The sequence below is a fragment of the Magnusiomyces paraingens genome (genome assembly GCF_902498895.1).
Source record: "Magnusiomyces paraingens strain CBS 517.90 genome assembly, contig: contig1, whole genome shotgun sequence".
NCBI lineage: Eukaryota > Fungi > Ascomycota > Dipodascomycetes > Dipodascales > Dipodascaceae > Magnusiomyces > Magnusiomyces paraingens.
The window spans coordinates 5,128,956-5,148,695 of NW_022474067.1; the positions used below are offsets into that span (position 1 = coordinate 5,128,956).

Below are 19,740 nucleotides of genomic sequence, written 5' to 3' on the forward strand. Positions count from 1 at the left end.
AATTTTTTTTGGCTTTACACTTTCTCTTCCTAAAAAATTCCCCTCTAAAAAAAAAAAAAAAAAAGTAAAATAAAAATAAAAATAAAAATAAAAAACCCTTCTTCTTCTTCTAAAAGTTTCAACATTCGCAAAAGTGTCGTTCGCTACTCTTTTCCGTCGCTCTTCCCTCCGTGCCTTGTCACTACCTCGAACCTCTGGTCCTATTCGCATGATGTCATCTTCTTTAGCTCCTCGCCCGGCAACTACTGGCTCCATTCAACAGCCCTCAGTGGCCATTCTGACAGCTGAGCAGACCCCAGATCTTGTTTTTGTGCGGGATCTTTCCGTCAAAGCGTTGACCGGTGTCGATGCCTGGCACCGGCCGGAACCTCAGCCTGTGACCATTTCTGTGTGGCTACGCACCTCGGTCGCACAGGCTGGGTCTACAGACCATCTCACGTACTCGCTCAACTATGCAGTCATTACACGCAAAGTCACCAAAATGGTTGAAACCTCACGCTTCAAATCGCTCGAAGATATTGCCGAGCGTGTTGCATCTACTGTTCTTTCAGATTCAGTCGGTGGTCAATGGGCCAAAATCCAGGTCCGAAAGCCCCGTGCACTACTCCGTGCTGATGCTTCGGAAATTGTCATTACCCGTATGCGTTTGGATCAGAAATCAAAGCTCGATATTCCTCCCTCCAAGTTCAAGACGGTCTCAGATGCACGTCAGAACCTTCTGGGGATTGATCATGAGACTTCCTCTGTCAAGTCTCCTGCAGAAACTTTTGATGTGGTCAAAGTGCCCGGGTCCATTGACACGGTGCGGATCCATAATTTACGTCTGGTCACCATCATTGGAGTCAATACAATTGAACGTATGCATAAGCAAAACGTCATTTTGGATCTGACACTATACAAGACAAACAAGTCCTTTGGAATTGCCCCTGGGCTTTTCGATAAGGCATATGATTTCCGTAAGGTCGTCCAAGTGGTTACAGACCATGTTGAAGACTCTAGTTACAAAACTGTCGAAGCCTTTGTCACGTCTGTGGCCCAGGTCATTTGCCAGGCTGGTGTGGCCAAGGTCACAGTACGTGCAGAAAAACCCAGCGCATTGACTTTTGCTGATGCGGCCGGAGTTGAAGTCACTCGTACAAAGGAATACTTTGATGATGAAGAGAAAGGCGCCGTTACCGTTGTTTCTGTAAATGAGTCTGCCGAAAAGCCATTGTTCCCAGACTCAGTCAATGATGACGACGGTGTCGAACACATTGTCTTTATTGCATTTGGATCCAATGTTGGAAACTCACTCAGTGTTATCAAGGCCGCCATTGATCAACTCAAGGCCCGTGACATTGCAGTACTGGAAACTTCAGCCATTTACGAAAGCGATCCAATGTATGTCACGGACCAACCAAAGTTCTATAATGGCGTCTTTAAAGCTCGCACCTCGCTGGCGCCCTTAAAACTGTTGCAAACTCTCAAGGAACTCGAGTACGGTGACTTTGGGAAACGTGTGAAAATCCAGGATAATGGCCCACGTTCCTTGGATCTCGACATTTTACTCTACGACGATTGGGCAATCAATCTTCCACCTACCCTCACTATCCCCCATCTCCGAATGCTGGAGCGCAACTTTGTGCTCCGTCCACTTAAGGACCTTGTCGGGCCCGATCAAGTCCACCCGCTTACCGCCGAGCCTTACCATTCCCATCTCGAACAACTTCTAGCTACGGCACCAGACACTACTGTCCAAGCATCTTCTGTATTGCGATCAGTCGTGCCTCTACCTGCACTTAAGGATTCTCCTGAACGTGACCGTAGCATTATTTTTGACCCAGACACTCATAGAGTGGCCACCCATGTCATGGCGATTCTCAACACGACTCCAGATTCATTTTCTGATGGCGGTCGGTTTGTTGAAAGTGATGGAATCAATGTCGACAAGATTGTCCAAGCAGCTGTCGAAGCTGTAGATGCAGGAGCAACCATTTTGGATATTGGCGGCATGTCCACTCGCCCAGGCACCTCTGAGGATGACGTCACTGTAGACGAGGAAATTGCCCGTGTCGTGGGCCCCATTGCAGCCATCCGCGCACGGTTTGCCGGAATTCCAAAGTACCAGGACGTTGTTATTTCGATCGATACGTACCGGGCCGCTGTGGCACGGGCCGCCGTTGAGGCTGGCGCAGATATGATTAACGATATTGGAGCTGGCAGTTTGGATCCAGACATGTTTGCAACTGCACGCGATCTTTCTGTGCCCATTATTTTAAATCATACCCGAGGTACTCCAGCCACAATGGCCTCTCTTGCTCGCTACGAGTATGTTGACGCGGAGTCTGGTGCTGTTGAGGTGGATACTGCTCGGGCGGTTGTGGAGAGTGTAGCAGAAGAGTTGGAAGACCGAGTCGCGTGCGCTTTGGAAAGTGGACTTTGTAGATGGCAAATTATTCTAGACCCTGGAATTGGGTTTGCCAAAACTTTGCGCCATAACGTGCTGCTGTTGCGCAAATTTGATGCTCTCAGAAAGGCCCGTGGAGGTGTGTTAGCCGGGTACCCGTGGCTGGTGGGCACTAGCCGTAAACGTTTTATTTCAAAGCTGACGGGCGACGATGAGTCTGCACGGGTGTTTGGGACTGCAGCAACAGTCAGTGCTGCCATTGAACAAGGAGCAGATATTGTTCGTGTACACGATGTGGCTGCCATGGTTGGAGTTGCGCGTGTTTCAGATGCTATTTATCGGGATGTTTACTAGAAGAGATTATTTTTTTTTTATTTATATTTATTTATTTAATTATTTAATTATATTTAATTATTTAATTAATTATTTAAGCTACGTCGGTGATACCGCCGTCTCCAATAATATAAGTGCACTCGTTTTCTGGCATATCGGGGGAATCCTGGAGCTTTGCAACTCGCTCCTCGCCACGGCCCTTGCGTAGCAAAATGCGGGTAGCTGAAGCGTGTGCCAAAACATGACCGCCAACAGGTTTACGGCCATCTGCAGAGGCAAAGAGTGCGGAAGCTCCAGGATCCGATTGGACTTGGTTTGTAAGAAACACTGCAACGTTATATTCCTCTGCAAGTCGTGTGAGTCTCCCCAACATTTGGTTAAGTTTCTGTTGACGTTCGTTGAGTTCACCACGACCCGAGTAGTCGACTCGGAAGAGAGCCATGATGGAATCAATAACAAGTAAGCGGTAAGAGCCATCGGCAAAGTTAGCTCCGATTTCTTCAATAAGTTCCATTTGGTGCTCGCTATTAAGAGCACGAGCATAGGAAATGTTATCGAGACAAATACCTGGATCAACACCAAACCTTTCAGCAATCTTGCCAATCCGGTCTGGCCGGAACGTTCCCTCGGTATCGATGTATGCCGCTTTACCCTCAGCACCTCCCATAGATCGTGGTAATTGAGCACAGACGCAGAGAGTGTGTGCAAGTTGAGTTTTACCGCACCGGAACTCGCCAAACACTTCGGTGAGTGACATTGTTTGGACTCCGCCGCCAAGCATACCATCTAGGGCTTTGGAACCGGTCGAGAGCCAAAGTACCTTTTTCCTCAACTGGGCTTGTTCAGTGCCTGTTACAAATCCTACAGAAATGATTTTGGCAGCTGCTTCTTTGACCTTTTCAACCTTGATTTCACTAAACCCTTTGATTTTGGCGAGATTGCGCCGGGTAGTAGATAAGACCGTCTATTTGGTTAGAATAAAATAAAATAAATTAAATTAAATTAAATTAAATTAAATTAAATTAAATTAAATTAATTAATTAATTAAATTGTAAGGAGTTTACCGAGATGGAGTGGATGCCAGCTGCTCGGAGCTTTTGAATATCGGCAACATTGACTCCATAGTTTTGGAGCTCTTCAATTCCAATTATTTCAATTGTCAAGTCAATTCCGGTATCATCACCAGAGTCTCCATCGAGAGATTCAGTTGGATTTGTAGAATTAGTAGTTCTTTTAGGAGCCATTTGGAATGAAGATAGAAAAAAATAAATAAACGAATGAATAAAAATAAAATAAAAATAAGTATAAAGAGTGCGGATTTCAATCTTTATTTATACAAGTCCCGAACATGAGTATTTGATTTTTAACCTGATTGATTTTTTAACTAGTTTTTTTTTTTTTTTTTTTTTTTTTTTTTTTGTATATATATTTATATTTGTTTTAATTATACCATATTCTACGCCTTCTTTTCAAGTCCCGCCGATTCATCATTATCACTGGTCACGGGTGTTAAGCTGGGCACTGCGTACCCAGCCGGGCCCAGAGGAGTGGTTGAAGCTTGTAGTTGCGGCGGGTAATAGTCCATGAGCGGAGCATGTGCGTACCCGCCATTAGCATGATCTTTTGCTCTTTCGTAACAGAATCGGTACTAGAAAGTGTCAATAGCGAGTTTTAAAGAAAAAATAAAAAATAAAATAAAAGACATACCAAATGGCCCTGACGATTACAATAAGTGCACCGGTAAGGCTGCTTAAAGTTCTGGTAGTGGTGGTTCCCTGGAACATAGGGGACTGTTGGACATGTTCGGTTCTATTAAATTTAGTCAAGTGTCAATGTTAGTTGGTTAATTAGTTAATTAGTTGTTTTGTAGACTTACCGTATGGCCAGGTTCGCCACAAGAAAAACATTTACGCGGGACATTTTCGGAAGGACGTCCACGGCCTAGGAGTGAAGCAGAAGTTGGGACAGGAGACCCGGCAAGTGACCCGGTACGGGAGGATGATGTTGATGGCGTGGGTTGAGGAATGTATCCATGAGGAGGGTTAAAGAAAGGAAGGCCACCTGTGCCACCTGTACCGCCTGTGCCACCACCACTACCACTATTACCACCACCAGGATAATAGTAATAGTATGGGCCATATGCATTGGGTAATGAAGGATAATACCCGGCGGTACTAGCTGGAGGAGGTGAAGTTCCGCCATCTGGAGGACGGGGACGACGGGCAGATTCAACGACAACAATGCGTTTGGTGGATGGTGGTGGTAGTGATTGCTTATCAGGAAAGGTGGTGGAGGACGGTGATAGACGGCTGGCTGAAGGGTCCTTATCAGGGTCAGCCAGTTCTTGGTTAGAATCCAGTCCAAGAGGTTCATCTGCAGATACTTGAGTGGAGGGTCTTGGAGTTGTTGCAGTAGGAGTACTTGGGGATGTCAATTCCGATGCTATTTCTTCTCCTTTATCTTCTTCTTTATCTTTATCTTCATCATCATCTTCTTTTTCTTCTTCTTCTTCTTCTTCTTGAACCTCGTCGCCTTGTTGGAAAAAAATATGTTCAGGTGGGGTGGTTGCCGCCAAGTAAGGAAATGGTGCATAGTAAGAAGGGTCTCCTGGAACAAACAAAGGAGAAGAGTATTGTTGAGTTTGACGGGGTAGCATATATTGTGGGTACGAGAATCCGTATGGATTAAAGTAAGCTGGAGCATAAGAGCCTTGTTGTTGTTGTTGTTGTTGTAGCAGCTGCTGTTGGGATGGAGGAAGGTGTTGTGATATGGATGGATCATAAAGAGCTGCTGATGATACTGATGGTGATGTAAGGGCTGATACAGGTTCAGCCAGAGTAGAAGATGATGATGATGAGGATGAAGATGATGATGATGAAGAAGATGAAGATGATGATGATGGTGAAGAGGATGGAATGAATGGTGCTGGAGATGCTGGAGATGCTGAAGAAGAAGAAGAAGAAGAAGAAGAAGAAGAAGGAGCTCCAAGATATGGTCTAAATGGTTGGTATGGAGTTGTTCTAATTGGAGCAGTGCATTGGGCTGCGATATGGCCGGCGTGGCCACAAGTATAGCAAAGGGTTTGTGCGGGACAATCAGCTTGGAAATGACCCATTTTTAGGCATCGATAGCACTGTTTAGATGAGACCACCTTTTGTTCAGATGATGATTGTGCAGGCATTCTTTTAGAAGAAGATGATGATGATGATAATGAAAGCTTTGGTTCGGAAGACATTAAAAAAAGAAGAAGAGAGTCTTTTTTTTTTTTTTTGGATTTTTATAGTGAGAATATATGTTGAAAATTATAAAGATGATAAAGTTGATGAAGATTTAATGATGGTTGGTAGAAAGAAAGAAAATAAAAATTATTAAAAATTATTAAAAATTATTAAAAAAAAATTAAAAAAAATTATTATTAAAATTATTATTAAAATAAAATAAAATAAAATAAAATAAAATAAAATAAAAAAAGTGCTGCTGCTACTTTCTATTGTTACTGCCGCTGTTGTTGTTGCTGCTGCGTGTCTTGTGTGTTTTGAGATAAGAAAATATAAAAAAAACTGTCACAGCATACTTCCCCATTTGGTCTGTTGATATCTACGAGAATATCTATGATAATATCTATGAATATCTATGAATATCTTATATAGATACGGAATATATATTATATCAATATTTATAAATGTCTGTCAATATCTATAAATTTCCAACATCCTACTAAACCATTCTGCACTGCTACTCTAAACCAAAAATCTTCCAGATTCAACAAACTCTCTCGTCCAAATGTTCTGTCGTCACTTCACTACTCTATCACGTATTGACCTCTTAAACATTTATAAATATTTAAAATGTAAATAAATTTATTTATATATTAAATCTCATAAATAAATAAATAAATAAATTAAAATTAAAATTAAAATTAAATAAAAAAAAAATTTTTTGAAAAAATTGAAAAAAAAAAAAAAAAAAAAAAAAAAAACTAATATCATCTTATCCCATTCCGGACTTTCACCCGGTACGCGGCTCCATTCGTTTCACAACCCCCTCGCAAAGTGCAAGTACCCGTTGATTACTTTCAAAAGATTGCCGTACCATCTCCTGGATTTGCACATCCTTCGCCCGATTTTGCTTCCCAAAATCTTCAACAAGCTGCTGAATACATCGGTTCGCCTCTCGACTGCTCCGACTCCACTGCCGCTGCGCAGCCGCAGAGTCCCGCTGCGTCCGTGAAAGCGTATGCTGTAGATCCCCCATCAACTGTCTCAAAAGCCCATACATCTCCGGCTTCCCATGTGCTGAAAATAACTGCCTCTCCTGTTCTCCTGGTTGTAACGAAGACGTCGACGACCACAACGGACTCGACAACCCGTACCGAGCTCGCTTCACTCTGTTCCTGTGTATTTCTTCCTCAGAACTCTCAGATTCCTCAGTGCTACTCTCGCGTCTATGCCGCCGTTTCTGAATGGCCTTGGCCTTGGCCTCTGCTTTTGCCTTTGCCTTTGCCTTTGCCTTTGTCTTTACTTTGACTTTTACCTTTCGTTCACTTGGACTCTTCTTTCTCCTCGTTTTCCTTGTCCTGCTTTCTAATACTTCATCATACATCTCTTCTCCTTCAGAACTCTCTTCTTCCATAACAGATTCATCACCACTTACCTCTTCACCTTCATCATCATCTTCTTCTTCTTCTTCTTCTTCTTCTCCGTCATCATCATCTTCTTCTTCTTCTTCTTCTTCTTCTTCTTCTTCTTCTTCTTCTTCTTCTTCTTCTTCTTCTTCTTCATCTTCAACTTTACCCCCAATATCACCCTCCTTCTTAATATAACCAGAGTCGCTCTGTGGCTCTCCCTTAATGTTGACCTCTGAAACATGTTCATCTATCGGCCCCTCCTCATTTTCTCCCTCCTCATTTTCTTCCTCTTCATCCTCTTCATCCTCCTCCTCCTCCTCCTCCTCCTCCTCCGGTCCCTCACTCAGTGATTCCTCTTTAATTAAAACATCCTCAGATGCCTCAGAGTCGCTCACCATCTCATTATCTGATACTTGTCTAGATCCCATCTTCTCATCACTATGCTGGTACTGTGACGGCTCATCAAATGGAATCTCAAGACTCTTTTCGCGTAAATAAACAGACCCCTTCGTACTATCATACTCCTCCTCCGAATCACTGATCCGGTTCTCATATGATGGAGTCGGAGAAACTCGTAACGTAGAAACAGGTGCTGCAATCGCCTTATGATTTGCATCATAACTATCACCATCATCCCTTTTGGCTCGTGTCATGCTCTCCAAAGACCCACGGGTAGCCGCGCGCCGGAATAAATCATAGTCCGTGTCAATTGTTTCATGCTGCACTGTGCTATCCAAAATACCATTGGCTTCAGGTGCTATTGGCTTGCGCTCATCCTCACTATATCTCGACTGCCGCTGACGCTTCATCATCATTAACATCGACTTGGCTGAACTACTACCCTTGCGGAAATCGTCCGCCGTCGGAGTGGGTAGCTGCGTGCCCTCCCGGCTTTCCGGTAAACAGGTATTAATGGTAGGAGGAGGAGTCGGGTTCCGGAATAGTGGCACACTGAACTTGGGTGGACTAATCGATTGTTGTCTCTTGGGCGGCGATGGAGTCCCCTCCCTGAAAACTGCTGAAGATTTTGGAGGGGGGGAAGGTGATAGAGATAAAGAGGGCTGTCGTGCCTTGTGCTCAGGCAATGATTCTTGTTTAAAAGAAGGAGTCAAGGCTTTGATTTTTGCACGCGACTTTGAAAAAAAATTGGTCAGTTTAGGACTTGTCGTGGATTTGGACAATGGCTGGTTTGCAGATTCTAATACTGGTGATTTAGTTAAAAGATCTAGGGGGGATTGCTTGTTTTCCAAGCCAGCTGGTTTTGGTGGGCTTTCCAAGCTTTTATGAGGCAAGTCAACTTGCGTAAATTCAGCTTCATCAGATTGTGCATTTTCTTCAGGCTTTCCATGGCTACAAGCTGGACTATCATGGCGACTAGAAACCCCCTGGTTACTGCCAGACTCATCTGGACTTGCTGAACTTGCTGGACTTTGACGACGGCCGGCAATAGATTTCAATTCACCAGGACTCGCAACAAAGGCGCTTACAGGTGATCCATGGTTACTATCTGAGTCTCTCCGACTAAAATCCTGAAGTGCTTCTTGGTAATCTCTGCGAGCTACTTCGTAGTTTCGGCGCGCAATCTCAAAACTATTATTATTATTATTATCATCATCATCATCATCAACAGTTTTGTAGTTTTGTGAAACAACCACAGACCCCTTTTCATAGTCAAACTGCAAAGAAGATGTAGGTTCCATATTGTATGAAACAGCCTCAGGCTGTGGACTCAACTCCAAGCAAACGTCTTGATTCTCTTCTTCTTTCAAAAAGGGGGATGCTGGTTGACTGTTAAAATCTTCTTCCTTTTGTTGAGGCAAAAGGCCATCATCTTCAAATGACTTTTTCTTGCGTTTCTAAAAATGAAATGTTAGTTTTTTTTTTTTTTTTTTTTTTTTTTTTCAAAAACTTACCAGATTGTAAACTTTTTCAATATACCCGACTGTCAGACGCGTATAATTCATTGGCAAAGTATCGACCAGATCCTCACCATTCTTCTCAACCATTCTTTTGTAGTTTTCAAACTCGCGAAAAACATGGTTAACATGAGAAATTAAAAGATGCTCGTCAGGGAATTGTCGATCAGTAGACATGTAGTTGTATGCCCACCAGGAATACATGCGCTGCACAGTCTTCCAGTTTGCATTATTAAAAGGATCATACTCAAGAATTAATTTCATAAGCACTCGAACACTTTGTTCTGTAAAAACATGACGTTGGGTAGATATATCCCCTAAAAAGGTCTGGCGCTGAGGTGGATCTTCTAGCTCTAACTTTTCACGGTTCAAGGCCTTTAATTGATCTTCTTCAGTTTCCTCTTCGTCAAGGTAATAAATGTCATCATGTGTTTCCTCCAAGTCTGCCTCAGGAGGCCCTGTAGGACCTGGAAGCTTGGGCTCGGCCTCGTAAATGGAATCAGCATAATCTGACTCAGATTCACTTTCATACTGAGGGGCATCATCTCGAGATTTAAATTTGGACCAATACTTGTTTTTCCTTGGTGGTGGCGCATTAGCTTCCCAGTAAGGCTCATCATCTTCACCATAGATCCGTGACGCGAGCTTTTTATCAGCCTTCTTTTTGCTTTGATCTGAAAAACTTTTTCGTGGAGACTTTTTGGTGGTTTGCTCTGTATCCTCATCGGCAGAGCTAAAGTCGAAAAGAGGGGTTGCTGGTTCTTCTAGTCGAAATAACGGCAGAGCATGAACTCGAGACGACCCCAAAGAGGGTAATCGCGTCGTTTTGTCCTCATTAACTTCACTGGTAGAATTTTTAGCCTTGGGCTCGTCCTCAGTTTCCTTAGGTTCGTTGCTTTGTTGTCGCCGAGGGAATGAATTCTTGGTATCATTTTCTGCAAATGTATTGTATTCGTTTCTTCGTTTCCATTTATTTTTCGAAAATTGAGAATTTGGCCGTTGAGGGAACTGTCCAGAAGATGCACCACCATCCGAGTTTTTATTTTTATAAAATGGCCGCTTCCTGTTGAAATCATTGCCATTATTATTGTTATTGGTGTTGTTATAATATGGCCGAGAATCATTAAAGTGGCTATTCCCCCCGTCATTAAAGCTCGGTCTCCGGCCACCACCACGACGGTTATTGTTTCCATGGAATCCACCCCGCCAAGTGCCGTGATGCTTTGACTGAAAATTGTTGGACTTGTGACCTTGAAAATTGTTATCACGGCCAGGTTTGTTGGTAGTATGAAGCCGGTCGCTTTCGTGGCTGGCACTTTGGGGAAAATTGGTATTGGAGTTGAACTTGTTTGAGGTATATGAATTTGACTTTGTATTTGTGTTTGAGGAAAAATCGTTATCTATCTGAGAAGAATGATGATCGGCGTCTTTCTTATGATTATTGTATGATGATTTGTTTTTATTGTAACGGCCCGTAGATTGAAATCCTTGTCGAGAGTATTCGCCATTAGACCATTTTTGTTCGTCCATTGTTGAAAAAAAAAAAAAAAAAAAAAATTAAAAAAATTAAAAAAATTAAAAAAATTAAAAAAGTTCGCGGTAGATTATAATAGGGGTGAATCCCCTTATTTCCTGCTAAAAATGACGCGTAATTTTCTCCATCAGGAGGTAGAAGGAAAGAGAAAAAAAAAATTTTAAAGTCCCAAAGTTGGACGATTTGAATTAAAGGCAAGTCAGTTTTGATGGTTGAAAAAAATAAAAAAATTAAAAATTAAAAAAATTAAAAATTAAAAATTAAAAATTAAAAAATAAAAACAAAAATCAACTGTCGTGGCTGGTATGCAACCATTCGGCTAATGTAGGGTAACTAATATTTCTTCGGATTATTTGTAACAAATGGCTATGTAACACCTTTGTTACAATAACAAAAGCTTTGACTAATGAAGATTTATTTAATCCGATATGTTATTGTGATTACAATGTACAATTTAAAATTCTTATATAAATCCTCAATCACTAAAACTATTATGTGGGCTAAATTTTTAAAGATGGAATTAATTTAAATAAGAAATTTCTTTTTTTTTTTTTTTTTTTAATATTATACTAACAATATTGTTATTATTGAAAATGTGTTGTGTAGTAATAATACCTTCAAAGCTTTAATTAGGTGATCTACCCCATAACACTCATTAATCTTCTGTTAATTACCTTAAGGTAATAAAAAACTTATTATAATAAGTTTGTTTTATTATGGGGAATATTCACCACATTAATGTTAAAAAAAAACAATTAAGTTAAAATTTTTTAGATTATAAAAGATATATTTCAACTAGATATCAATCATAATATTTGAATATCTCCACAAGAACAAATATTAGTAATGCCATGTGATCTTATTATTTCAAAAAAATAAATAAATAAATAAAAATTAAAAAAAAGTGAGGTTTTTCATTGTTCCAGTCAAATAATTAAATATTATAAGGGCAAAAAATACTATCATGTTCTTGATTATTTAAAACAAATCCAAATAGAAAGCCATTAAAGTATTTAATCAAAGCAGAAACAAAAAATGACTCTTATTAAAGATAAATTTAAAATTTTATTTGTTTTTATTTTTTTTTTTTGCTTCAAGTGTATTTTATGGTGGTGGCTTTATCAAACGTTTGAGGTCTCACAGAGTTACTTAATTAAAGTGATGAGATTTTTAACAAGATGAGATTTTTGACAAACTCTTATATTTAAGAAAAAAATTCTAACAAGTATAAATTCTAACCAATTTCTCCTTTTTTTTCCTTTCTTTCTTTCCCTCTCTGTCTATTTTTCTTTTTTATTTTTTTTTTCATCTAAATCCTGTTTGCTATTTTTTTTCTTTCTTAACCAAGTTTAAAATGTACGACATCCCGACTGGACTCATTGTTGACCACAATAATGATACTGCATTCTGCAAAGGGTGCCGTTGCAATAAAGATCTTTGCGAATTCGAAATCGCTCCTAAAAAGATCCGATTGGCTTTGAAATGTAAAGAGTGTCGAGATGTTGAGGCGGAAAGAAATAGGAAACACAGATTAAACAAAACTTTGGGTAACACAAAACCTCGATTGAAAAGAACAGGAGAGGAAAGAGCACCTAAGATTGATTTGGATTCTAGGAAGTTACCTCCTAATTTTAAAATGTCGGACTACTCATCTAAAGACCACTCATCTAAAGAATTAGAATACGATGGGAAGCTAATCAAATATTGTCAATCGTGCACAGCTTTCCATGAGTTGTGCCATTTTATCGATCCAAAATCAAATGTCGAGTACGCCCAGTGTAACCTACAGCGGAATTCCCATGCCACCAGAGGTAAGGCTAATTACCACAACAATATTGAGGAAATCAGCGAAAGACGCAGAGAAAGGTATGCAGAAAACCCGGTTGAAGCAAATGAAAGGAACAAGAAGTACCGCACCCCGGAAAGGCTCCAGCAGTATAATGCTAATCGAAGAAGGAAGCATGCAGAAAATCCAGAGCATAACCGTGCCTTGCACCAAAAGTATCGCCAAAGAGTTAAGGAGCGTGAAAATGCTCAGGGAAAAAATAACTAGACTGCTATGGAGATTACACGATTGATGGCACCGTGTCTTGCTTAATAAAATATTACTCGTTTAAAATGTTTTTGAATTTTAAATATGTGTTTCCTGTGACTATGAAACTTTTTCATATCACGGCAGAAAAAATGTTTTTAGCTTATTAAATAAATGACAAAAAAAAAAAAGTTATAAGTATGATATAAGATATATATAGTTGAAAAAGAAAAAAATAAAAATAAAACCTTGCTTATTATGAAAAACTTGTCATTGACACAATCATACTTAATTGAAAACCTTTGAAGATATCAACAAGATACAATAAAAAAAAAACATCCATTCTGATATGAAGTTGAATTATTTGAATATGTTAATATGAATAGTACGTTTAATATAGTCTTGTACTGACACTGAGCAAATTTCACATGTTTAAGATAAATTCAGAGTAAAGAAAAAAAAATTGAGTATAAAAGTATTTAGAAAGAAAAAAAGTGAGGTGTATCATTGTTCCAGTCAAATAATTAAAGATTGTAAGGGCAAAAAATACTATCATGTTCTTGATTATTTTAACAAAGTCCAAATAGAAAGCCATTAAAGTATTTAATCAAAGCAGAAACAAAAAAATGACTCTTATTAAAGATAAATTAAATTTTTATTTGTTTTTATTTTTTTTGGCTTCAAGTGTATTTTATGGTGGTGGCTTTATCAAAGGTTTGACTTAATAAAAGTGATGAGATTTTTAACAAGATGAGATTTTTGACAAACTCTTATATTTAAGAAAAAAATTCTAACAAGTATAAATTCTAACCAATTTCTCCTTTTTTTCCTTTCTTTCTTTCCCTCTCTGTCTATTTTTCTTTTTTATTTTTTTTTTCATCTAAATCCTGTTTGCTATCTTTTTTTTTCTTAGCCAAGTTTAAAATGTACGACATCCCAACTGGCCTCATTGTTGACCACAATAATGATACTGCCTTTTGCAAAGGGTGCCGTTGCAATAAAGATCTTTGCGAATTCGAAATCGCTCCTAAAAAGATCCGATTGGCTTTGAAATGTAAAGAGTGTCGAGATGTTGAGGCGGAAAGAAATAGGAAACACAGATTAAACAAAACTTTGGGTAACACAAAACCTCAATTGAAAAGAACAGGAGAGGAAAGAGCACCTAAGATTGATTTGGATTCTAGGAAGTTACCTCCTAATTTTAAAATGTCGGACTACTCATCTAAAGACCACCCATCTAAAGAATTAGAATACGATGGGAAGCTAATCAAATATTGTCAATCATGCAAAGCTTTCCATGAGTTGTGCCATTTTATCGATCCAAAATCAAATGTCGAAAACACCCAGTGTAACCTACAGAGGGAAGCAAAGGCTATCAGAAATAAGACTAGCTACCACAACAATATTGAGGAAATCAACGAAAGACGCAGAGAAAGGTATGCAGAAAACCCGGTTGAAGCAAATGAAAGGAACAAGAAGTACCGCACCCCGGAAAGGCTCCAGCAGTATAATGCTAATCGAAGAAGGAAGCATGCAGAAAATCCAGAGCATAACCGTGACTTACGAAGAGAGTATCACCAAAACAATAAGGAACGAATCAATGTTAGGGATAGGGAATACTACCGAGTTAATAAGGATCGCATTAGAGGAAATGACACAAGAAGAAGGAAAACCCAACCAAAGACTAGATACGCCATGATTGTCAATAATGCCAAAGCACGGGATCTGGATTTTGATCTCACTTTAGAAGCAGCAACAGTATTGATGGAGTCACCTTGCTTTTATTGTAATTACAAGGTAGACGAGGAGTTGATTTCGATAGATAGACTGGATAGTCACAAAGGTTACAATGTTGATAACGTGGTGGCTTGTTGTACAAAATGCAATACTATGAAAAGGTCATTGGATCCTAAAACCTTTTTGTTAAGATTAAAGGGTATCCTTGAGCCACTTGATAAAGATGTTTGCAGGAACGTGTATCGGAACACAACGGGTTCAAAATACACTGATTGCAAGTCCAACGCCAAAGACCGCAAACTGGATTTTGAGTTGACCTATATCCAGCATACCTCAATCGTGGCTCTTCAGTGCTATTATTGTAACCGAAATAATACAAGGCTACACAAAAATGGAATTGATCGTTTAGACTCCAAGATTGGTTATGTTGCTGGGAATTGCGTTGCTTGCTGTACTGACTGCAATCTCTTGAAGGGGACTTTAACTGAAAATGAGCTTTATAAACAGGCTTCTGCTATATTGGAAAACACCGAAGACCGAGACCTCCACATGATTGATCATATTCCTAAAGAACTCAATCCAATGGCTCCTATTCGTTAAGTTTAAAGCTGAAAAAAAAAAAATGTGAAATTGCTTTTATTGTCACTTGCTTATACCACAAAATTAAAAAAAAAAAATTTGAAAAATTAAAAAAAAATTGAAAAATTAAAAAATTGAAAAAAAAAAATTTATTGCTTATATCTTTATCACTTGCTTATACCACAAAATTAAAAAAAAAAATTTGAAAAATTAAAAAAATCCAAAAAAATAAATTATTGCTTATATCTTTATTACTAGCTTATACAAAAAAAATAAATAAATAAATAAAAAGAATTTGCTTATTATTATATAAAGAAAATATTATGTAAAAAATTAATAAAAAATAACCTTGCTTTAATTATACAAAGTTACATGTAACCCTTGCTACTGCTATTGGCAATTAAGTGTTTTGTTAATCTCAATGTTGTTGCCAATTATGTGTATCACAGTGGAGGGGTGGGGACAAAATTAACATCTCACATCCACATCACCAAAAATTTTCGTTTTTCACCACATTACTTTCAAGACGGTTTTTTTTTTACCAAATTTAATTCAATTCGTATGTAATTAGAGATATATATACTTCTCTAGTATTTTGTATACCAGCCGTTTGCATCTACTGCAGCTTGAAGTCTTTGGGGCATTGATAAGACTAGCTTCACTGACCCTGGTGACACTCCTTCTTCAAATGCGATACGCCGCTGGGAAATTTCCATTTGGTACTTCAAATAAATTCCAGTCCTCTTAGCAGGACTATATTCAACTCTGGAAGTCACTGGAGCCATTGTTGTTGAGAAACTAGGAATTCAAGATGAAGTGGTTGTTGCGTTGAAAGTAAAAAATATGATGTAGCAAAAGTGGTGATTTTAATCCACACTTTTGGTTACCCCCCTGTAGATATGGGTGACCACGAGGTTAATTTAAAATTAGAAAAAATATACATTCCCAAATGTTTCAACGTTTAAATATTGTTCTTTAAAAAAAAATTCCATTTAAAAATATAGCTGAAAAAAAAAAAAAAAAAACATTTTGGGCTAGTAACCTTTTGTAGAAAAAGACCAAAAAATGATTTTGAAAAGGATATCTTCTTAAAATGGACACTTCAACAATATGTTGTATTACTATTATATTTATACAAGTCGATTACCCGTGCTACTATATAATTTGCAATTAAGTGTTACTACTATTTGTAATTAAATATTACTGCTATTTGCAATTAAGTGTTACTGCTATCTACCCGTGCTACTGTTATTCATAACTGCTATTCGTAACTGCTATTCGCAATTTGGTATTACTGCTATTCGTAATTGTATACAAAAAAAAGAAAGCTAAGATAAGGAGGAATTAAAGTCATCAAAGTTATTTAAGAATGATGTTAGTATTGGTGTTGACATTTTTTGAAAAAAATGTACAGTTTATATTCAGTTGAAAAAGAGAAAAAAAAAGGTGATTAGTCATCTTTCAGTCAGAAACTATTTTTTTTTTTGTGTGAAATGTAAAGAAGAAGAAAATTTACGCGGGCTCTAAATGGAATTCTGTGTTAGCTAATAGTCGATTAGAGTAAACAACAGTAAAAGGGAACAACCAATTTAATAACAATATTGTTAAGGAAATTTTTCACTATATTTTTAGTGTACTATTCCAAACCCTAACCTGTTATTTCTGTATAAAAATAAATTGATTAGTCAGAAAACCAAAAGTTAGTTATAGTGTATTTGAGTTTTAGTAGTAGTACAATAAAAAATAAACCCAAAATTAGATTACGTAATTTTCAAAATAAAAAATTTTATAACTTTAAATTCACATTTAATCAAACATTGAACTACTCAAATGACTATGAAAAAACTAAATTTACTTCTTAGCAGCCTTAGCAGCAGACTTGGTGACCTTACCAGTGCCATCAACCTTCTCCACACTTTTTATAATTCCAACAGCGACTGTTTGCCTCATATCGCGGACAGCAAATCTTCCAAGAGGGGGGTATTCTTGGTAAGCTTCAACACACATAGGCTTAGAGGGAACAAGCTTGACAATGGCAGCGTCACCAGACTTGACAAACTTGGGGTTCTCTTCGAGGACCTTACCGTTACGCTTGTCAATCTTTTGGAGAATGGTGTCGAACTTGCAGGCAATGTGGGCAGTGTGGCAGTCAAGAACTGGGGCGTAACCGTTAGAGATCTGGCCGGGGTGGTTAAGGACAATAACCTGAGCATTGAAAGAAGCGCAGCCCTTGGGGGGGTCATTCTTAGAGTCACCGGCGACGTTACCACGTCTGATATCCTTGACGGAGACGTTCTTAACGTTGAAGCCGACATTGTCACCGGGGAGACCCTCAGCGAGCTGTTCGTGGTGCATTTCGACAGACTTGACTTCGGTGGTGACGTTAGCGGGGGCAAAGGTAACAACCATACCGGGCTTGATGACACCAGTCTCGACACGGCCAACGGGCACGGTACCGATACCGCCAATCTTGTAGACGTCCTGGAGAGGGAGACGGAGGGGCTTGTCGGTGGGTCTGGTAGGGGGCTCAATAGCGTCAATGGCCTCGAGGAGGGTCTTACCAGTGACCTCACCGGCCTTGGTCTTCTTGGTCCAGCCCTTGTACCAGGGGGCGTTGGCGGTAGGCTCAATCATGTTGTCACCGTTCCAGCCAGAAATGGGGATGAAAGGAACAGAGTCGGGGTTGTAACCGACCTTCTTGGTGAACTTTCTAGCCTCGGAGACAATGTCGTTGAAACGAGACTGGTCCCACTTGATGGAGTCCATCTTGTTAACGGCAACAATGAGCTGTCTAACACCGAGGGTGAAGGCAAGAAGAACGTGCTCCTTGGTCTGACCATCCTTGGAGATACCAGCCTCGAACTCACCAACACCGGCAGCAATGATGAGAATGGCGCAGTCAGCCTGGGAGGTACCAGTAATCATGTTCTTGATGAAATCACGGTGGCCGGGGGCATCAATGACGGTAACATAGTACTTAGGAGTCTCAAACTTCCAGAGAGCAATGTCAATGGTGATACCACGTTCACGCTCAGCTTTAAGCTTGTCAAGAACCCAAGCGTACTTGAAGGAACCCTTACCGAGCTCGGCAGCCTCCTTCTCAAACTTCTCAATGGTTCTCTTGTCGATACCACCGCACTTGAAGATAAGGTGACCAGTGGTGGTAGACTTGCCGGAATCGACGTGGCCGATAACAACGAGGTTGACGTGAAGTTTTTCCTTGCCCTATAGAGAGTTAGTTAATGGGTGGGGAAAAAAAAAAAAAAAAAAAAAATTTTTTTTGACAAGACAATGATAATAATAATAACGCACCATTTTGACTATTTATTTAATTACTCAGATAGAAATGCTTTAATTTCAGGTGTGAGGTGACGAGGAGAAGAAGAAAAAAAATTCTAGTCTGACGGATATCTTCCTTTTTATATCTATATTTCTTGGTGCAAATTTTTTGCTAAAATTTTTTTTTTTTTTTCAGCTATTTGTTGATATGAAGTTACCCTCCATATAACTTAATCTTTAATACGGAAGGATTTAGAAATTGGCATTACCCGGCCTCTACAATTTCCGTTTTGAGTGGTTTTCATGGTATTATGAGTCACGATGAATAACTCAGCATTGGTACCCTAATAGTTTCTTCTACTCAGAATCAGTCATGATTTTTTTTTTGTTAGGAGAACAGTTAGTGTTACGTGTCTGTCTGACTGAATCCATAGTAACCTATTTTTTTTTTTTTTTTCTTTTTTTTTTTAGCGTTATTGCCACCTTGGTGTTCTCTAGAATCACTATCAATCGCTTTTCTAGACTACATGAGAATATTCTTCAATTAACCTGATCTAGTCATTATTATTGACTAGATGAACCAAATATAATGTGTTATCCTTAGTATATTTTAGAAATTTTAATAATGGATTCTTTTTGATTTATTTAATTTTTTTTTTTTTTTTTTTGACTCATTACTCTTGATAATAGATAAATTCTTTTAGGTCACTTTTGACTTTGTTTAGCCTTAGTGCTCTTGGTGAAAAAAAAATTTTTTCATTTTTTTGATTTTTTTGATTTTTTTGATTTTTTTGATTATGTAATTTTTATTTATTAAGTGGTGCATGGTTATTTCAAGTTACAAGGGTTAACCGCCACGTTTTTAAAGCTGACTTTTTTATGGTGGCCTATGAAATAAGCATATTATAATTATTGTTAGTGGCTAATCACTGTTTATAATTCTTATAATATAACTTTTACATTAAATCCAAGTCAAACATAGCAATTTATTCAAGCTCAATTATATATATATATATTTTCACTTTGAATTAAGCTTGAAAGTATTTCTTCGTAACTTAAGCTTATATGTTTAAGAAATTCATGTTGAACCTTCGTATCGAACAATTTAGCTACAGTCTCTGAAAGGGTCAAGTATTTGAAAGTTGAAGGTAGAGTTCATATTGATGCCGAAAGGTTGTTCCAATTCTGTTTTTTTTTTTTTTTTTTTTTTTTATGTTATTATATGTTTAAATTTCATTTATTCATTAAATTTACCGTGCTACTCTCCTAGTTATTTCATTTAAGTATGTAGACTGTCAAGGTTATGGCGTCTTTCTT

The 19,740-nt window shown here is 38.6% G+C and overlaps 7 protein-coding genes across 7 annotated transcripts; 3 read left to right on the forward strand and 4 right to left on the reverse strand.

The window, feature by feature from the left end:
* Window positions 1–208: 208 nt before the first annotated feature.
* Window positions 209–2,740, forward strand: SAPINGB_P001561 (uncharacterized protein; the record flags this gene model as incomplete). The annotated part of the gene is made up of 1 exon (XM_031996282.1): window positions 209–2,740. One exon carries the CDS (start codon window positions 209–211, stop codon window positions 2,738–2,740), a length of 2,532 nt encoding a protein of 843 aa, XP_031852173.1.
* A 73-nt stretch (window positions 2,741–2,813) lies between these two features.
* On the reverse strand, window positions 2,814–3,963 carry SAPINGB_P001562 (uncharacterized protein; the record flags this gene model as incomplete). The annotated part of the gene is made up of 2 exons (XM_031996283.1): window positions 2,814–3,683; window positions 3,784–3,963. 2 exons carry the CDS (start codon window positions 3,961–3,963, stop codon window positions 2,814–2,816), a joined length of 1,050 nt encoding a protein of 349 aa, XP_031852174.1.
* Window positions 3,964–4,175: 212 nt separating this feature from the next.
* Window positions 4,176–5,900, reverse strand: SAPINGB_P001563 (uncharacterized protein; the record flags this gene model as incomplete). The annotated part of the gene is made up of 3 exons (XM_031996284.1): window positions 4,176–4,367; window positions 4,427–4,528; window positions 4,596–5,900. The coding sequence occupies 3 exons, from the start codon at window positions 5,898–5,900 to the stop codon at window positions 4,176–4,178; spliced, it is 1,599 nt and encodes a 532-aa protein (XP_031852175.1).
* Window positions 5,901–6,727: 827 nt separating this feature from the next.
* On the reverse strand, window positions 6,728–10,792 carry SAPINGB_P001564 (uncharacterized protein; the record flags this gene model as incomplete). The annotated part of the gene is made up of 2 exons (XM_031996285.1): window positions 6,728–9,202; window positions 9,260–10,792. 2 exons carry the CDS (start codon window positions 10,790–10,792, stop codon window positions 6,728–6,730), a joined length of 4,008 nt encoding a protein of 1,335 aa, XP_031852176.1.
* Window positions 10,793–12,150: 1,358 nt separating this feature from the next.
* SAPINGB_P001565 (uncharacterized protein) lies at window positions 12,151–12,849 on the forward strand (the record flags this gene model as incomplete). The annotated part of the gene is made up of 1 exon (XM_031996286.1): window positions 12,151–12,849. One exon carries the CDS (start codon window positions 12,151–12,153, stop codon window positions 12,847–12,849), a length of 699 nt encoding a protein of 232 aa, XP_031852177.1.
* Window positions 12,850–13,752: 903 nt separating this feature from the next.
* SAPINGB_P001566 (uncharacterized protein) lies at window positions 13,753–15,165 on the forward strand (the record flags this gene model as incomplete). The annotated part of the gene is made up of 1 exon (XM_031996287.1): window positions 13,753–15,165. One exon carries the CDS (start codon window positions 13,753–13,755, stop codon window positions 15,163–15,165), a length of 1,413 nt encoding a protein of 470 aa, XP_031852178.1.
* A 1,830-nt stretch (window positions 15,166–16,995) lies between these two features.
* On the reverse strand, window positions 16,996–18,459 carry SAPINGB_P001567 (uncharacterized protein; the record flags this gene model as incomplete). The annotated part of the gene is made up of 2 exons (XM_031996288.1): window positions 16,996–18,369; window positions 18,457–18,459. 2 exons carry the CDS (start codon window positions 18,457–18,459, stop codon window positions 16,996–16,998), a joined length of 1,377 nt encoding a protein of 458 aa, XP_031852179.1.
* Window positions 18,460–19,740: the final 1,281 nt, after the last annotated feature.